Source organism: Labrus bergylta, chromosome 6, assembly GCF_963930695.1.
Source record: "Labrus bergylta chromosome 6, fLabBer1.1, whole genome shotgun sequence".
NCBI lineage: Eukaryota > Metazoa > Chordata > Actinopteri > Labriformes > Labridae > Labrus > Labrus bergylta.
This window is the reverse complement of record NC_089200.1, coordinates 21,563,071-21,583,577: the sequence shown is the minus strand read 5'-3', so window position 1 is coordinate 21,583,577 and position 20,507 is coordinate 21,563,071. Positions and strand designations below refer to the sequence as shown.

The 20,507-nt window shown below is 41.0% G+C and overlaps 1 protein-coding gene across 1 annotated transcript in view; it reads left to right on the top strand.

Annotated features, from left to right (window-relative positions):
- Nucleotides 1-465: 465 nt before the first annotated feature.
- Nucleotides 466-20,507, top strand: part of cers1 (ceramide synthase 1) — a 30,374-nt gene continuing 10,332 nt past the window's right edge. Inside the window, exons 1-2 of the mRNA XM_065955994.1 lie at nt 466-1,760; nt 18,287-18,446. Of these exons, the coding sequence (XP_065812066.1) occupies nt 1,512-1,760; nt 18,287-18,446 (409 nt within the window). The 5' untranslated portion in view covers nt 466-1,511. The remainder of the gene's footprint in view (nt 1,761-18,286; nt 18,447-20,507) is intronic.

The following is a 20,507-nucleotide window of genomic DNA, read 5'->3' as shown; positions in this document are numbered from 1 at the left end:
CCCAAAGTGCACGATACCCAACAGACATATAACCAGACCATCACAAGAACCATGATAAGAACCCAGGCAACACAAGAACCCAACAACACGAGCTGAGACCAAGAGGAACCAAAGATTTAAAAAGATGTAAAAAAAACTAAAAGAGCTGAAGAAAATAAAAAGATAACAATAAGAAGGTAAGGGCAGTAAAAGAAATAGAAACAAGTGGTTAAAGAATCAAAAAACCCAAAACTATAATATTAATAAAAAGTAAATATGAAACATAAATAGACTAAGTAAGATAAGGAATTACCAAGTTAAAACATAGGAGTTAAGATAAAAGCGTGTTAAGCAATAGTGTGCACTGTCTCTTTAAATCATCCTTTTTTTTAACCCTTCAGCGGTTCAAGCAGAGGCATACACTGAGCCGAGGGTTCAAATAGAAGATTGCGCCCCTAATTATGTCACGCCCCTGTGATTTTCTCTCTCCTCCTCTCCTCTCTTTAACGTACCAGTTGAATCCTATTGAATGCACAGCGCGACTTGTCAAAAACGCAGCTTTGAACACGTTAACTTTCTAGTCCAGAGCAGCAGCAGCAGCAGCAGCAGCAGCGGCGGAGGAGGAGGAGAAGAAGAAGAAGAAGAAGAGGCGACGACAGCCTCTTTAAAAAGGATAATTTTCCTCTTATTTATCCTTTTTGTCCCCCCCCCCTCTCTCTTCTTGACTGGACTAACTTTGACACGTATGAGATTTGCCTGGTTCTCAACAATCTGCTGTGTCGGTACACGGATGTTATATAAGAATAACGGAGTGAGATGAGCCCGCTCCTGCGTTACAGTATAGCGGCACAATAGTCGCATGTGGCTGTCTGCGTGTCGGCGCTGTAAAAGGTTGACCGATAACGACACACGAAACGAAACTGAATTTCGCTCATGTATCGCGTGTGTGCTATATTACCTTTTAGGTTCATTTATTCAAATAGCTAGCTAGCTTTTGAAGCCGCTTGCCAAATGCTGGACCACACACTGTTGTGCGAGCGTGTGATTGAACTTAGCTAGACGGCTAACCGAGGACGAGCTGCTGATGAGCCCGTGTGTGCGTAGCGGAATGAAGATCAGAAGAAACCTCCACCACACAGGCGCTAATGGCTCCGATTAACTGTTAAATCTACTAGTTATTGATTTATCTGATCATCAAATACAGTCACTATAGCCGATTTTTTTTTTTTTTTTGTTCCCAGACCCGGTGGGCCCCGGTATCATTCATAAAACTGTCCCGAAGGCGGAGAATGGGCCCCATGTCTTAATGTAGACAACAAAGAATTAGGCTACTGAAGAGGTTAAGCTGGTTAGATAAGCTTGTTTTAGCGTTTTTTTAGGCGAGCTAACAAGCTGGTTGGCGGATTAGTCGCACAGTCTGGACAGTACAGCTCATCGCACTCCCTCTGCCAATCACTTGGTGTATTTATTTTTTATTTTTTCTTCTTCTTTGCACGTTTTTTTTTTTTTGTTCTGTCTTTCGGCGCACCGCAATGGGCAGTGACAGCGGGGAAGCCGCGCCGGGGGACGTGGAGCCCATGCCGGGATACTTGGACCTCATCACCAGAGCATCCACCGTTATGTATGGCGCATGGAGAGACTGTAGCACATGCGGGCTAGAGCTCTCTAAACGGACTCTCCTGGATAACGCTTACATTACAGTGACCGAAATCGCCCTGTTCTTCTTTTGCGCCTTTTTGTGGACGCAGGTTAGACGGGGACTGACAGAAAGTCTGTTTAAGGTGGGTGACACACGCTCCCAAAACACACTGACACCATTCATTCACGGGTTTAGTAGATTATTCCTCTAATTAGAGCAACAGATCTGCACTAAGTGTGGCCTCCGAGCCTCCCCTCCCTCAGGAGATGTTGCTGAAGGCACAGCCATGAGCTACACACACAAACTGAAAGTGTGTTGTGGTGAGCATTACACCTGACCAAATATTAGATCCAGGTGTTGTTGCAGGTACAGATTGAGTCAGTAAACAACCTTGTTTACCCTTGTTTTGAGCCAACATTTGTCTTGACCAGTTGTAACAAAATACAAATTCTGTTTCAAGAGTATAATATGAGGAATCTCCTTAATGTGATCCTTTAATATATATCCAGTTCAACTGAAAGCTCATACAAAGACACCTTCTGTCATTTCATTGCTAAAGACCTAATGAAGCTATGATCCAGCTAATAACATTTAAGACTACACAAACTTAAAACTAAAACCCAGAGGACCTTTCTTCATTCGAGATATAAGTCTTTTTTTAGTAATCCTATTCTAGAGAACTAATACGGTGTTAAAAGTGAATTTTAACATGTTAATAGTCTGCAGAATATACGAGATATGTCTTTAATCCTTATTTATCGGGATATGTACCGTATGTTGTGAATACAAGCCAAACATACATTTCCATTTCATTCAGATGCTGCAGAAGTTGATTCAATCCTTCATTTTTTTTTTTATTGAATACTTCTTGGAACATTCAAAGCGATCAATCATTGTGATACCAGCCTTGTAACACAGTTGTCTATTTTGCACTTAGACATATTCCATAAAGAGGAAAGTGGTTTAAATATATGAAATAAATCTCTGTTGTAAACAAATGTATTGATGGATATAATTCTATTAGCCGGCCATCGCATATACATCACATGAATGGCTTTTATTTGAGATATGAGACCATCATGACATTTGCATGCACATATCAAGGAGAATAAAGGCCAGCCTTTCTTTAGTCACCTGAGGATGAGCACTTACAAAACTGCAGTGTCTCTAAAAGCATCATCGTAACATCATTCTTACCCTAACAGAGAACAGGGAGCAGGCTACGAATGCTCTGATAGACTGGCTCCACGCCCAGGACTCCTATTTTCCCTTCACCCAGCTGCGTCCTGAGTACCTCCACCATAGCAGGGAGGGGCTCCTTCTCCACAGATAGCCTGAATGTAGCTCATTATTCTGCCATGATTGTGGGTGGGGGTGGAGTGTCTCCACGTGGTGGATGCTCTGATGATGGTGTTACTGTAGTACAATGTAGTCCTGGGCCCCATGTTTAAAACCAGATGTGGCCTGAAAATGCAAGGAATGAGGCCTGTTCCCCCCCCCCCGACATCATGTTTGTGGGTCTCTGTGGGTTTCTCTTATGGAACCATATGGGATGGGCCATATTAATGGCCCAGATACTTTAAAGGCTATGAAGGACGAGGCTGGATTTTTTTTGTACCAGGTGAGGTAACAATAAGTCAGTGTGCCCCCGGTTATTTAGTGCATGTGTAATATCACCTTTACAGTGCTTACAATGATGAAGGGAGGATGGGTTCAGTGTTAAGTCAGCCATGCTCATCGAAAGATGAGGTGTCTCGTCAGAATAATACAACTACATTATCTGAGTTGAGCACAAACTGGGATTTCCACCATAATGCATTCCCTGTAAGCAATAATGGTGTGGGTTTGCTCAGTGTTGAAATACACAATTTCAAAAGCTCTGATGTGTGGTGAAGTGGCTTAGCTGTCAAACAATATGAGCGCAATAAATGACAGCATGGACAATCGTGAGCGCAAACACTTAATTAGGTTCAGAGCTCATTAAACTTCATGGACATTAAATATTGGCTTTGACATGAGGGAACAAAGCACTGTGTAATCTTACCCTGCTATGGTTTTGTACAACCATGTGTTTTGACATGCTCAAAGAATGGTGCCATAGGCATTCATGTATGTCCGTATTCCACATTGGACATCTATTAGCCAAACACAGCTGGTTGCTAAGGTTTATTCATCTTCATAATTTGTCAACTGGACCCACTCCTGCTTTAGATGAAGACACTTTGAAGAAACCTTGCTCTCCATACATTGTGACCGTTTTCTGATGTGTAATGGATGCAACTTTCAAGCCATTAATCCAAGAAAAGCTGGGGTCAAAGGGTCGCCCATGTGCAAAGCAGTACGTGGTGGAGCGAGGGGTTTTCGTCATGCTTTACTGTTGTTCTTTTGCCTGTGTGTACAAGTGAGAGCAGCACATGTTCAGGTCGAACGAGACACAACTTGTTGATAAGACACTTGAGCTTTACTGTTTCATAAGGAAACATCATAACCTCCTAAAACTGAAGCGAGTATGGTCTTTAAGTCAAGCTCACCATTTACCTCCAGAACAGAGGATTGTTAAAAAAAAAAACATAAGCGATCAAACCTAGTAGTCACGTATGGCTCCGTTCCTTCCTCATTCCTTTTTTTACTTTTCTCTGCACACGTAGGTCAAAGCAGTTCATGGGTCTGAGCCTGCATGATGTAAATGAGTGCTCTTCTGCTGGTTTTATGAGTTGCATTTACAACCATGCATGGGTTTGAGGTTTTCAGATGGGTCTGTTTTTGCATACATTTTGTAAGTCAAAAGCATGCATGTGCAACTTCCTGATAAATTAGTGCGAAGCTTTCGTGGATCGTAGAGTAACGACGGGGTTAGAGCGAGGGAGGGGAAAAATAAAACAGGCGGAAGAGAGAGAGAGGAGCTAGAGGAAGGAAGGAGGGGAGAAGAGAAGTGGGCAGAGAGGGGTTGTGTAGATGGGGCCAAGTGTGCTGACTCAGCAATGCAACAGCCAATCATTAACACAATTTCATACCCACACCCGTATCTTGGTAAAAGAAAATCATCGGTCACACACACACACAGCATTGTTTGTCCATTTGAACATTCATAAGAGCACGCATTGAAGACGGAAACACTCTCTTTGCTCAGCTGTGGCCAAACCTCTCTAGTAGCAGCAGTTTATTACCACTCTCTTAAATGCCTCCCTTAGCCCCTCACACACACACACACACACACACTCACACACACACACACACACACACACACTCTGAGGCAGTCACTCGAAGAGGAGAGCAGCGTTGTGCTTGCCAGGTCCAGCCTCGTTGCAGAGCTTATCTTCCTGCATAGAGCAGCTGAGTAGCGCCTCATCCCCTGCTGTTGTTCGAAATGTGAAAGCAGCCTGAGGTTTGACAAGGTCTCCGACCACGTATCCCAGATCACATTCCACTAAGCCCCTGCTCATTGTCTTACATTAGCCGCAGTGAGACACCCGATACTGGATTTGTGGTGAAGGGGAAGTGCTATCCATTCAGCTAAAAGTGCCCACTCAGGTGAAACTTGCTTGTAATTTTGACACAGATTGTGTGCAATTGTAAATGGAGATTGATTATTATGCTCCTCTCCTCTCCTCTCCTCTCCTCTCCTCTCCTCTCCTCTCCTCTCCTCTCCTCTCCTCTCCTCTCCTCACGTGAGTCGGCTAGATTATTTGTCTTCTCATCTTATTGCCACCTGATCTATAGCTTTGTGAGCTTCATTGTGTCATACATCATTAACACAGAGCACATATATTTTCACTATAATGTCAGCCCCCCCCCCCCCACCAAACATATTAAATCACAAGTTGTCAATGTGATAGTTACAGTTACACATGTCCATCTTATTTGCTTACATTTACATCACGTTTTGTTACACATGCGGTATTGGGGGCGTGTCAGGGCGTACGCTCGTGCTGCTGTATCTGTATGTTTTAATGAAAAGATGGTATAAATGTTGTTATAATATTTTTTTATGATTTGGAATCGCCTGCTGGCTTAAAGCACTGATGCACTTTTCTGATTGGCTGCCTGCAGTTCTGTTCAGACGTGTACTGCCTTTGGCATCAAGCGGTCCACTTTACATTTTCTACTGAAGGATTTCACTGCTTGCTTGTTTAGTTTCATGCTTATTTCAGTATACCTGCCTTTTTTTTAGTTTTCGGACCTGTTATATCTTAACCATTTTGACACGTTATTGCAGTTTGTATGAGCTTGAGTGAACAGCTATTACCAGCATCTGCAAATGTTTGGAAATTAAGCAGGCACAGTGAACTTGGCCTTTGCTAGTAAACACCCACTCCAGAATGAAGTAGAAGCTTTATTAAAAGGATTTGCTGATTTATTGAGAAGTTGAAGAAAAACAATCAGAAATGATTCAAGAAATCTGCAGAAATATAGAAAAACAAAAATGCTTTAATCCCTGGCTTTAATGTTTCCATTATTTTCTCTCTCCTGTTCTTAAGTCTTGAATTTATAACCTTGTTTTTTGGATGTTAGTTGAACATTACATGACAATTAAAGATGTCATCTCATAGTCTAACATCTCATTGCCTAAACAAAAAAAACTATTGGCTGATAAATTGATAATAAAAACAATACATCAGGTGAACACAGAAGAAAAGAACCCTTAGAAGTTTCCATAGATTCTCAGCTTTTAAAAAAGGAGTTTGTAAAAGCCTCTAACATACACGTTATAGAAACTGATCCTGGAGTTGCTGTAGACATACAAAGCGGACAGCAGGTCTATAAATTATTCCGCAGAAGGAAGAACAGGGGGGTGGCTGTGCACTCTTTAATACGGTGAATCATAGCCAGAGCAGCCATATGTAGCACCAGCTACAAAGAAGCATCGTGAATCAGCTCTGTTTGCCGACTGTGACAGTCTGACTCTTTTCTGGATAGCAGGAATGCGCTGTGAGGCCTTGACCGCTGCTGTGGCGGCCTCTCAATCTTTCTCTCTTCCTCTCAGTATCTGTCTCACTTACTCACCTCCGGATAGACACAGTGGACAGGCTGTCATGAGACAAGAACACACTGTCAGTGTAGGATTCACACTTGGCAGCTGTCTCTCCTCTCTATAATAGTGAAAGACAGCGAATGGTCAAGGGAAACCAAAGTACATTTTTTTCCGACGTGCCTATCGTGCTTCGGCGTGTTATGTACATGGGGTGTTTATAATGTTTTTTTGGACGTCTCTATACTTTTGTCAAGTGTATGATCTCAGAAGCAATTGGATCAGTTTCACTTTCCCAGTTTTCCCTCTCTCCTGTCTCTCAAAGTCTGGTACATCCACATGGACTCACAATGAGAAAGGGTGCACTTTCCTCTGCTAAATGTGGTGTGAATAGTTGTCTTGTTTCTTCCCTCTCTGTCCCCCTCTCCCCTCTCTTTTGGTTTTGGGTTTGCATAGCGACATAGCTAGTTAGTCCAGACCAGAGGATTGAGAGTGTTTTGGATCTTAAGGGGAACAAGCTCACATGTGGCAGTGATTAAAGAACTTGTTCTAAAAAAAAAATGACTCAAGCTAAAGCGTGACTCAAAGTGACTTCACCTAGCATTCTGTTTGTTTACCCTTCAGGAGGTCTGAAAGCTGTGACATTTTGACAAAGAATGAAAGATATTTTTACAGTGATGATGATTGACAAATGCTTAAGCATCCTGTAGAACTGGCTTCAAAATTCCCACCCAGACATATTGTGACAAAAGTTCATGCAACCCTGTGGAATCCAAGCACAATTATCTATTGAAAGCTAATCTATGGTTGCAGAATGTGTTGAAATTCTTCTAAAAATCAGTCAAACGGGCAAACTGCGGCTGTTATAGTACGGGGCTTGGTCACAGACTGTAGTCTGTTTGGCTATAAAGGCCGTCTTCTTGCTGTCAGGATGCAGAGAAGCATTGGAAGAAGCATTTTGATTGAAGAAGCATTTTCACACATCCAGAATCTCATTCCAGTCGCTACAAGAAACATCAGTCATCAGCACAGTCGTGAGCAATTGGCTGGGTGTCGAGACGTCAGAATAAGGGCAGTTCCTTTTTTATATACATTTAAAGTAATTTACATTTGGACTACAATTCATTTTAGTGTCAATGTCATAATGAACACAACAAACACAAGGCAAAGTCTGCCTGAAACCTGAAAGGATTACAATTATTTTTTGTATACAACCCCAACATTCAGCATAGAAACATTTAACGTGCCAATTGGAGGTCTGCAGAGATACACAGACCAATCAAACAAACCCCCAAGTAACCATAAGCTACCTCATTTAACTTGCATCAATTAGGTGGCACTCTTTGATGACAGGCAGCCGCGCAATGGCTGAGGAAGAAGAGAAGAGCAAAATAAATATGGTGGAAGAATGCTTTATGTTGTAAGAGAAACATGATTCAGCAGTTTGGAATATTTTAGACCTTGAAGAAGCAACGTCTCACAAAGTCAGGAAAACTGTGTAAAACATGATGAACAGCAAAGAACTGTTTAACAAATATGCAAACTATTATTAGTTTTATTTATTCCTGCAAGATTTTGTGTTAATAATCAAATATGAAAGTGATTTAGGGGACCAAAACCTATTTAACTCAGACTGAGAGTGACCTTTAATTTGTTTTCAAAGACATTTTTCACGTGGTTGGTGCGTGCGCCTCATGTGGGGAGGCTGTGGTCCTCCCGACGGGCGGCTCATGTTTTAGGTTTGTGGCTCCTTCTCTACTCTTTCTCTCTCCCTCATTTCTGACTCTGTCCACTATCCTTTCTCAAAATAAAGGCACAAAAACCCCCAAACAATCTTTGAAAAAAAGAAAACCTTTTCTACTCATTCTAGTGGGTAAAGATAATATTGAATTGAACATTTCACTATGAAACTGAATGAACGTTAGATATATCACATGATGTGATACAGATCCAAAGCCCTCTGTGTGTGTGTGTGCCTTATTTCTTCCTGTGGCATACATGTACATGGATGATAGCTTTACATCTATCCAGACGCCCTATCATTATTCAAATCCATTTGATTATTAGTTTGACAGAAATTTGGGACTGCTTAAAAAAATAAAATAATAATGAAATCAGACACTAGAACAAACTTGCAGCGCGTGGGCAGTTTGAAGTGTATCATCACTCTGCATGCTTTCACTTTTCAACCCATGTGTGCACATTTATCAAAAACAATGAGTCAACATCATTGTGGCCACTTTGGATTCAAAGAACGACTGCATGACTAACAATTTATAAGTTATAGTCATTCATTCCCTAAAAAATAACTGAGGGGACATAAAGGTAAGTTAGAAAACACATTCTAACATCTCTGCAGTCATCATTGTTTGTCTATGGATTTGAGCGTATTGGAGAGTTTGGACCTCGCTTTAGATTCTCTGTGGGTGGATAATTATGGTGAGCTCATGAACTGTCGACTGTTGATGCATACATAGATTGGCCTGTTGAACACACACACACACTTTTATACCAGTACACACTCTTTTCAACTGTGTTGCCAAACCGCACGGTTAGTGCATAATGAATGGCAGCCATATGTCTACTGGCTGTCAGCTTGGGAAGGGAGCAGCTTGAGTGAATATCTTAACACTTCATCGAGGCTCTATCATTTCATCTCTTCCTTTTAAACTCTCTTTTCTGTTCATTTAACTAATACAGAAGTAGGATTGTTTTCACATCTAGGATTGTAAAGATACATACAACAAAGTCAAAAAATATGTTCTAGTGTAGTCACAAGACACTTAATATATAAATAACATGACCCCACATCACGAGCTTGAGCTTTCTTGCTCACAGCAAAATAAATAGAAGTCAATGTACAGCTGCATCCAACAGAGATCTGGCTGCATGCCTTTAGTTTGCTTGATTTTTTAACTGTAGATCATCTCTGTTGTGTGTGGAGTACATGCAGCAATGTAGCAAAGTAAGGTTTGAACCAGTGGAAAGGACAAATACTATCCTGTGTTGGTGTGTAAATGTATTAAATACAAGAAGAACCATTGAGGAATAAAATACTGGCATGAAAACATTTAGACTCTAGGATAATAAAAGATGAAGCGCGCCACTGGAGAGAATAAGTGAGTTGAAAGCGCAGTTCTGTCATTGTGTAATACTCATAAAGACTGTAATTATTGATACAGCATGGACACGCTATATACATAGTAAATAGTAAATGGACATGAGCTGGTATAGGGCTTTTCTAGTCTTCTGACTACTAAAAGCACTTTAACAACGCAGGTCACACCTACCCAATCATTTTTTTTGGAGAGAGGACAGTGGATAGAGTCAGGAATCAGGGAGAGAGATAGTTGGAGATGACATGCGGGAAAGGAGCCATAGGTCGGATTCAGACCTGGGCCGCCCGCTTGGAGAACCATAGCCTCCGCACATGGGGCGTGCACACTAACAACTGCGCCACCCGCGCCCCACAGGATGCTCTTTAAAGTGGTCATCAGTATTAACTACTTCCATTCAAACACATTCACACACCGCTGACAGCAGCTGAAGCAACTTGGATTTGTCTTGGAAGTGTCTTGCCCAAGGACACATCAGACATGTGGCTGAAGGAGCTGAGGATTGAACACTCGACCTTCCGGTTGAGATTTGACCAGCTCTACCACTGAGCCACAGTTGGTATATCAGTTGGTTATAGGGGCGATAACCGACTGATATACCCAAAGTCCTGCTTAAACATGTTTTAAAAGTAGTGATGTTGGCTTTAAGTTTTAGACAAAGGCTGTTTAAGTGTATTAGATTGTTTAGTTTGACAAGCAGGTTGGAGGTGATTGTTTCCGCTAGGATCAACTAATAGGTTAGACCTGCTCCTGCTCTGTCTTTCCCTCTCTCACTCATACACAAACACATTCTGAAACATATCACATTCATGTTCCCACACAGAGGACAGAACGGCTTCATAACCATCCCTCATTTAAATATATATAAATTTTCTATTTATATATGAGGAACTGAAACTGTTGCATGTTTAATTTGGACTCAACAGGCTACTTGCCGTTAGGACCAGAGGAAGTTGTGAGTTTGATAGCTGCAGTAGCTTCTATTAGCTATCAAATCTGTCATTGTGTTGAAGACATCTGGAGAAAATGTGTTAAAAGGTTTTTCATGATGTAAGCACTGAATACATTTGAATAGTAGCAAAATGTTTGTCTTTTTTCAAAGCAGGGTGCATGAACGTTTGCCTAATCTGCAATGGTGACAGGGCCAGAGCGCACATAATACAGTCTTTTTTTTTTTTTTTTTTTTTTAAAAAAAAGGTGTTTTTACATGCCTGTCAGTCATACACTTTGTGGTCATTTTCTCTCTCATGCAAGAATGTGAGTGATCATTCAGTCATGTACTTGGTTGCAAATTAGTTTGCTTAAGGACGAGGGTGCCTCTGGTTGTCATGTGTTTAATCAAATCCAGTTCAAATATTCAGTCATCCTCTCAGTCGAGCATCAGTTCTACAGCTCTGGTGAACTGGCCATCTGGAGTGGATGTGACATCTCCTGGTGGATCAGAAGTTAAGCAAGACCCATGAAAAACATTGCATGCTGTGTGAAGTGAGCTTCATCCAGATGTGCTTGAATACATTCAGTACATGTTATGACCTCGTTATTTGTGTTGGAATAAAAAAAACGCTTCTCTGGGTTTATTGCATTAAGCTTAAGAAATGAACTCCTGCAGAAGATTTTAGTGTGCATCCACGTCAAACTGAGTATAATACAGTATAATAGCATCTGAGCAAAATGAATCTGTTTTAAACGGTGGTTAGTAGGATAGTAGTAGTGAATAGATAGTGGTGTAAAAGCGCTTTGAGTAGTCGGAAGACTAGAAAAGCGCTATATAAGCTCAAGTCCATTTACCATTTACCAGTAGGCTTCCTCACCTCAAAGTTTGACCCAAAAATATGTATAGTCATTTTATTTCTAAAATAGAAGCCTACTTAAAGCACAGTATTTATTTTAAGGGATGAGAACTCAAAGGCTTAATTACGGTATTTAGAAAAAAAAAAAAAAATCTGTGGCCATAAAATACAATACAGATGAATTAAAGCTGGCCTATAAAAGAAAGTGCTGCTACTTTATAGAAACACTGAATATATAAATAAATAATCTTCACCAAGTCACACACTACTTTTCAGTCATAGTGAGCTGATTGATCAGACACGCTCACAGTGTTTGTCATCTGTGTTTTTTTTCTCTTCTTAACAAGGCACATACCATTTAACAGCTGACTCATCTCAGCATGCTTCCACTGAGGACATCGACAGGAGGTGTGTGTGAGGGGTTCATGACTGATAAAGCTGCCATTACCCAACATTCATGGACTGGAGAGCCATACTATCTAAGTTAGTAAGGGTGTTACATTACACCAAAATCTCTGTTAGGTACATACTCAGTACAGTAAGGGAAACAAATGCAACACGTTACTTTTTCCTTTATTAGGAGAAGTTGGAATTTCCCTTTTACACATTGTCTTAAGTGCAGCAATGACAGTCAAACAAGTTATTTTTATATAATATATAAGTAAATCTACTTCATTTTAAACGTCATTGCTATTTGTTTTGCCTTTGATCTGTTCAGAATCACCAGCTAAAAGGGGAGCTGTGTTTGTTCTGCGTAGTCTTTTTTTTTTTTTTACTAGTTAGTGAGGTTCACGTTTGTGTTTTGCATCTTCAAATGCTTTAATAAGTTGGATGTTTTGCCAGCAACATATCCGATTGCCGCTGAACAACGTCGGCACACTATTCTCATCTTGTTAACTTGTCTTTGTCCATTGCTGTATTTCACCAGGAAACTGAAATCTTCCCAAAGAGGAAAACTCAGTGATAGTTGGGGATCTCCGTGCTCTTGCTGCTCTTTTGTTGTGACCGCCATGACATTCTTAGCATGCTGTCTGTGGTGCGTTCCCGCTTTGTGGTCTGTTTGGGAACTGGGATTGATGTAGTTTTGTTACGCATGTAGCATACAGAACGGTCCAGTACGAGTATGTGTATACATCCCTACAAGTTAGTATGTGCACAGTACAGAAAAACAGGAGGCAGAGAGACAGGATGGGGGTTTACCAGGATGATAATGTAGTGTACAACATAACTGTTTCCCACACTTTGAATCATCTTTATGTGGCTTAAAGTCCACTTGTTTTTTTCTTTTGATTTAGATGTATTTTTTGATTTGTGTTTGGTGAAACCTACACTACTGTGTACATGACCTTCTTAGACAGTATGCAGAATTACATTTCAAATCATTTAAATTGATGATCAATTTGAAAAATGATGTGAGTTAAACGTAAACTGGCCCCCATGTAAATCCAAAAACACATCAGGACAGATCCCATACTGGGTCCAATTGGATAGTGGACAGAAATAAAAACAAATAGCTCCCAATGAAATTAGATAACCTTAAACGCATTGTCTGGATGAATTAGTCAAATGAAATGAAACACTATTTACTGTTTGACAGGCTACTAAATAACTCACCTTTAATCAGTCCATAGTTGGGCTTAAACTGTTTAATGTGTTAAAAAATAAGATTCAAAGCAGTAAATGGCAAAAAGTATTTAGCCAGGGCGGACTCACTTTAGAGAATCTGCAAGCAACATTTGCTAACAACAATTCCAACCTTATTTTTCAACACATCAATGATGTCACGTTACAAAACAGCCATCACATCAAAGTCTCAACATTGTATAATGTTCAGCAGCGAAAGTGCATTCTGGGCCCGTCTGCCGCCGACTGAAGCTAGAGCTTTATCCCCAATGACAGCTGTCCATTCTTAAGTCTCTGTTTAAGGAGAGGAAGAGTAGATGATTAATGTATCCAATTTTTGATTTAGAGAGGAAAATGGCATTAAGACCGACCTAGAGTTTCAGAAAAGGTCTAGAAAAATATCCCCAAACAATGTTTTATATGAAATAATCCCTGATAAATAGGCTATAAATACTTGGATATGTACGAGGAGTCCAACACTCGTCAATTTGATTAGCTGTTGTAAATCCAATTTGTCCCCATTAAAGAAGAAAGACGCAAACACAACGGAAGGAAACTGTGACAGACTACTAGGAGGGAGCGAGTGACGTCTGATTAAGAGAGAGATAGACGTTGGACAGAGCTGAATGATTGAAAAAGGTTGAATGGATTTGCACGTCTTACTGAACAGATGAGCTGTCATCCTGACTCACTGGCCGAGTTAACTTTCTTATGCAACAGGCCAGCAGAGTCAATTCACCTGCTCGGCTCTCTCATTACTCGCTCACAAGGCTGGGAGGGAGGGAGGGAGGGGGGGGGGGGGGGGGGGGTTGTAACGGAGAGAAATAGATGGGATGCAGCTGCAGATGAGGAAGGGGGAAAAAGGAAATGATGGATGAGGAAGGACTAGAGTGGTAGGAAGATGGAGGTCATTTTTAGCCACAACAGGGATATAGGGTTTTGCCAGCGTCCTTGCATGGTTGCTAAGGGAACCACATATTGTCATCAGTCGTTTACACTGCCTCTGTAATTTCCTTTTCTTCTTATTTTTCAAGGCCGCTCGTCTCCCTTCTTTAGCGAGAAGAAGCCGACAGTGAAACAATATCCAGTGATACCCTGAAGTCAGCGAGAGTGTGTCTGTCAGGGAGCGAGGAAGAGAAGAAGGGAGCTGTTGAACGGCCGTAGGTCCCAGCTGAGTGTAATTCAAGGCTCTGTCATTTGTGCGACAGAGGACGAGTGGATTATCTCGGTGTCCTTGACCCACTATACCCCCACTTTGTAGGCTGGCATAGAAAAGTAAAGGGTAGATAGATAGAGTGGGTGGATAGGACACAGTGTGATGGTGGGCTGGCTGGCACACAGAAACAAGAATGTAGGCTGTTATATAATCACTTACAATCTGCATATAAAACAAAGATTTTGTCCTAGCTGTTTGGTTTTGAAAACTTTAAACCCAGGACCAGAATAAAGTGAAGGGGGTGTACTTCTGTCCAGGTTTTCATGAGAAGCAAAAACACCAAGAAATAGTCACGCAACTGCCAGCAGCAGATCACAGATGAACTACTGTCACATCAGGTGTTGCAGGGCCTGGACGTGGCAGTTGGTGTAATCAGGAAAATGCTAATTCTAATGTGATTCAGGGTGATATTTCAGAAGAAGCTCTGCGATTACAATGGCAAGCCCACGTTAAATAACAGATCCATTGGAACACAATAGGACGGCAAAACAATGCTTCGCTGTTTACGTCAGAATAAGGACATTTTTTTCAAACTTGTTTTTTTTTTTTTCTTCATTGCTAGCATGATGCAAACTCAAAGTGTGTACAAGAAATCTACAGCATCAGGACCTGCACCTGGGCACCTGTTCAAAAGCCATTAATAATAGTTGTAACCATATGAAAGTGTAGCAACAACCTTTAGTGGTTACTTCCAACTTGTGCTGTACTCATTTAGCATCAGTTATAATTTAACATTGTAGAGGTCCCTGTTTGTACTCCCTTTGTAAAGTGTTTGTCACCTATTATAGGTGTTTTAAACACAGCTTTTGAATTCAATTTCTAGGTGTAGAAACCAGTGATTTTCCTTACTTAGTTCAATATAAAAGAGAGTAAAAACTATCTTGTAGCCAACATGGTTAAAGGCTTCCAAATAATTATGTTGCTCTGTTACAGATCCAATACAAATACATTGTAAACTCTCACCTCCAAACTAAAAAAAAATCAACATTACTATTATGTCTGTAAAATGGAGCTAATACTCTTCCACTTCCACTGATACTCTGATGTTAAACTGGAGTAAAGAATCCTGTTATGCGTACACATACCTTGGCAATAAAGCTGATTCTGATAACCCAACAGTGTCACTGAGCATCAGTGTACCTTCAGTGCCATGAATTTAAGATGACACAGATTAAATGAAAGAAAACAGCACATATGTCGTTACATATTCAGAGAGGCAGAGGTGCCAGAAGTGAGGAAGCCAAAATGGTGATGAACAAGTCAGACATGAACTGCAGAGGCACAGCTGGTGTTTGCAGTTACATGTGTCTGCCACTAGCATGTATCAGCCTTGTGAGTATGCACAATTGTGTGTAGGCTTATATTTTTTGTTTATCAGAGAGGGGGTGATGTGGTGGAAGACTCGGGGGGTATGCGTTGTACTGACAGCTGGCTTCTATAAATAAATGTCGCAGGCAGGGGGGAGACGTAGGGGTGGGGAGAGAAAGAACGAGGAAGCTGAGAAGGGTGAGAAATTACGTGGGGTTGAAAAGGGGGGAGGCAGAGGATGGGTGGGCTGATACAGATGTACTGAGACTGAGACTTAAAAGAATGTGTTGAGTGTCCTGCGCTCCACTGTGCTCTGGTCATGACTTGCTGAACACACACCACATATCGCCTCCGTCTCTGCCAATCAACTGCCTCTGCTGGGATCATGTGCCTCCTCCCGTCTGATGCCATCTTTTTCACATCTGAGGCCCACGAAGTCTGCGTCTGTTACATTTTCTCAGCGTTTCTCTGTCAGCTTCCTTCCTTGTCCCGTTTGACTCATTTGTGACTCACGGAACCTACAAGACCTACAAAACCACACACGGAAGAGACGAGAACAAGGAAGAAGACAACGAGAAAAGAAATGGATAAAGACCTATAGAGTTGTATATATGTGTGTGTGTTTTATTTGCATGTAAGACAGCATGGTTTTCTTTTACCTCCATTAATTTGTCATGAAATCCGTCAATGAGCCGTCTCAGATCACATCCTGCAGAGGATCTGCTTGGTAACAACTGACTGAGACGTACTGTGTCACTAGACACTGGCAACTTTCACTGTCCTGCCTCCTGTTACATTTCATTGCCTTTCAGTGGTGTGTGTGTGTGTGTGTGTGTGTGTGTGTGTGTGTGTGTGTGTGTGTGTGTGTGTGTGTGTGTGTGTGTGTGTGTGTGTGTGTGTGTGTGTGTGTGTGTGTGTGTGTGTGTGTGTGTGTGTGTGTGTGTGTGTGTGTGTGTGTGTGTGTGTGTGTGTGTGTGTGTGTGTGTGTGTGTGTGTGTGTGTGTGTGTGTGTGTGTTTGTGTGTGTGTGTGTGTGTGTGTGTGGGGCATTTTGTTTATTAGGCAGTGAGCTGGGTTTGGTTTCCTATCTTGGCACTGAAATAACAAACCGAACACCTACCTGTCTCATTGCCCAGCTGACGTTCCCGTCTTACCCTTTTAAAAAATCTTTCTTTACTTCTATTTTCTTTCTTTCTTCTTGTGTGTGTGTGTGTGTGTGTGTGTGTGTACATTTCCTTGTTCATTTGATTTGAAGAGAGAAAGCGGCCGTGAGGAGTCGGTAGGAAAAGGAGGAAGATAACATAGCCTGTTATCAGGCAACATCAGGGCATTGGGGCCCTTTTTCTCTGACTTCCTCTATTTCTGCTTGCAAAGCAAACCATAAGCAGAAGACACATTTCTGAGTTCAGACAGTCACATGCATGTAGTGCACTGTGGGTTATTACACACGGATGTCGGGAACGCACAAACAGGAAGGGAGTAAAAAATTCCTGTCAGTGTCAACAGTTCTGGGAGCAGAACAACAGACAACATCTGACACTTTCTATTAAGATCTCGATATAAAACTACTGAATGATTGCACTGATGTTAATAACTATTTTCCCTTTTAGCATAAAATATATCGTCATTCTTCCAATCCTTCCAAATAAAACAACCTTTGGTTTAACATTACATGTTTTACAAGGTCATTTGGGGTGTATTATTCTGTGTTGTTTTGTTTACACCGTGCCTTTTGCGTCGTTTCCACCTGTGTATGTCAATGGAGGCAAGTTCATTACTATGGGAATTTCCGAGATATCAGACGTGCTCGCTAAAGTCCTCCCCTTCGTAATATTTCGGCCCGTAATGTGCCGTGGGTGCGTTAAGAAATCTCAACTTTTGCGGTGGACTTTAGAGGCAGTGTGCTGGCTTAGCTCAAATGCTGCTAACTAGCTTACAGGCTACGTCCTTCAATTCAGTTGTCGATGTTGATCGTAAAGGGAGTTTGTATGATAAAAAATGACTTTTTATTTAGTTTTAACTCATTGTGAATCTGAGTAATGTCATCCTCTTTATTAGTATGTGAAAAAGGTAACTTTTATCAGCTTTCTTTCCATCCATAAAGAAATAAACTTTCCTTTGGTAAAAGGTCCCAGCTCATTTTTCCTGTCATAAGATGCGGTTTAAATATCCACTTTTTTTATTTCCACAAGCAAGTGGATATTTAAAAGTTTGGTGTGCTGCCCTGAAATACTCTCAATCATTTTTTGGTTGAGGATTCTGCACCCATATAAGATACTGAGGGTGAGCGTGTGTTTTGATTTATCGTCTGTTTAAAAAAAATCTACACAATGAAAGACTGCTTTTCTAATCCATCATTCACATAATGGACACCATAAACCCTAATTCATTTAATTGACACAGTGACCAAATATTTAATCTCACTGTCGTAGCCACAACAGTGCATTAACAGAATTGTTTGCTTCACCACACAGACTGAACTGAGAGCTCAGTGTAAAACAACACCCTCTGAATTAATCAGGTCTTGTGTCCAAAGGCCTACGACCAGTATACCCAGCCGAATGTCTGAAGAAAACTGCGACCTTAATTCTAACTGTGACTTCCTCTCCTCTGTCTGATTTTTTTCCCCTTTGCTCTGTTCTTACAGCCTCTAGCACAGTGGTGGAGTTTGCTGCCCAAAGATGCTGCCAAGATGCCCGAGAGCGCATGGAAGCTGGTCTTCTACACCATGTCGTGGTCATATAGCACCTACCTGCTCTTCTTTACCTCCTACTCCTTTTTCCACGACCCACCCTCTGTTTTCTACAGTAAGATACACAACACTGTGTCTACTCCTTTACATTTCAAAATCATTTTCCAGCATTTAATATGTTCTATAAAATGTGTATTTGCTCCTTTAAATTCATGTGAATTGTTTAAATATGTTTAATACCAGTTAAATTCTGACTTTAAAAACAGTTTAATTGTACCATAACTGGACCAATTTCATACCTAGCCCCGAGGTAGGTGCTAGAGGGGCTAGGTGCGATGGGTGCTGACATATTTATCTGATTAGATCATTTGGAGGCAACACATGCGCAGGGGGAATCTTGCGAGGGAAAGCCGCATTATTGACATCCCAACCCATCCTGCAAACCATAAACATGCATTTAATTTTCCTGTGACAAATGGGAAAGATCCCTTAGGTGGGTACAGTCCACACAAGAAAAGATCCCTGTTTTTAAAGCAGACATGGGGTGCGTTCGAATTGTCCCTCCTATCTCCTTTCACTATCCACTTTACCTTAACCCCGGAAGCATTTCAGAGGCAGCCATGATAAGAGCCGTTTGAATTCTCTAAAAGCTAAGGAAAGGTGGGTCAATGCTTCCTTTATAACCTCCTTTAGCTTAGGATACACTGGACCATCCTTTACGAAAGGAGATGAGATATGACGCCCCACAATTCCTTGCGGCCACAACATTTAAAGCGAGTCGCGCATCCGACCGTTCACAAACATTAACGATGATCGTAAAGTGACACAGATGATGTTTTATTCAACGTATTTCATTCACTTAAGAATGCTGTGCAGTTGTACATTTGTATGCTTAAAACATTATGTGTAGGCTATATCTTATATAAATGTAACAATTAATTTCATACAATCATATTTATGTTGATGTTGATTTCTGATTGGACAGGAAGCTGATGGTTTCACTTTTCTTACTTGTAGCCTGGTATTCTATATTTCTTTTATTTCAATACCAACCTTGTGGTAATTAGGATTATTTCACTGGTAAGAAGGCACAGGGGAAAGTTTTTTAGATGCGTTTTTTGTAGTCCATTTTCTGAACATTGTAGTTTCAACACGGCAGACCCACGTCATTAACCTCCACCGGCCCGTCGCATTTCATGACGTCTTCTAGTGGAAAATGTGGTCGGATTGTCAGAGCAACGAGATGGTCTTTCCCTAAGTCCTTTATGAATTCTCCTATCATCTTTCCTTGACCTCATGACGTTTTCGCGGGGTTAAGGTAAAGTGGATAGTGAAAGGAGATGGGAGGGACAATTCGAACGCACCCATGGTCTTGTAAAGTTCAACAAGTCTTGTGTTTGTTCTTGTTACTTTTCCTCTTGCCCCTACTTTGCTCATCTGGTAAAGAATGCTACAGGAGCCACATTTGTCAACAAGCCGGGGTAGCTTCATTCTGTTGGCTGTAAGTAATTTTCAACTGGCGAGTTAGAACATTTACCAACCAAATCAGCCACCAGTCTGAAAAACGTTGATATCCACTCAGCACAGTATTTTACCATGCTAGCAATCTAGCTAATGTCAGCAAGCTAAACCAAATCAAGTTCCCTAAATGATTCAGTTAACCTGATAAAACCTACTGACCTTAGTTTTCAGGGAATGTCATTCATTCACATTTGATTTATTTGCTAATTTCAGTGAATGATTCCAGCACAACATACAGTGCATCATACAATATTTTCTCAAAATGCTTTTACAGTGCTCATGAACAAACAGGAGCACGAAGAAGAAAACGTATAAAACAAGCCCTTTTCTTCATAAAAAAGTTATTGTTGTCTTTCACAAATCATATCCAATCAACAAAACCTACTGAAACAATCAAATCAAATCATCTCAGCGTCAGATTTACTCAATAAATTCATGGTTTCCCATTACTTTCTGTCTTTGTACATTACGTACGGCTCCCACATGGAAACGCTAAGTGACACAAATTGTTCACTGCATCACTTAATCAGTGATAGAATTGTGAGTAATGAAGGAATAATGTTGCCAATGTTGAAATGGATATGTAATGGGCCTTCCACTTATAATTCAAGGATGTCTTTCGTAGTCTCTCTGTCTCTTCCATTAGACAAGGAGG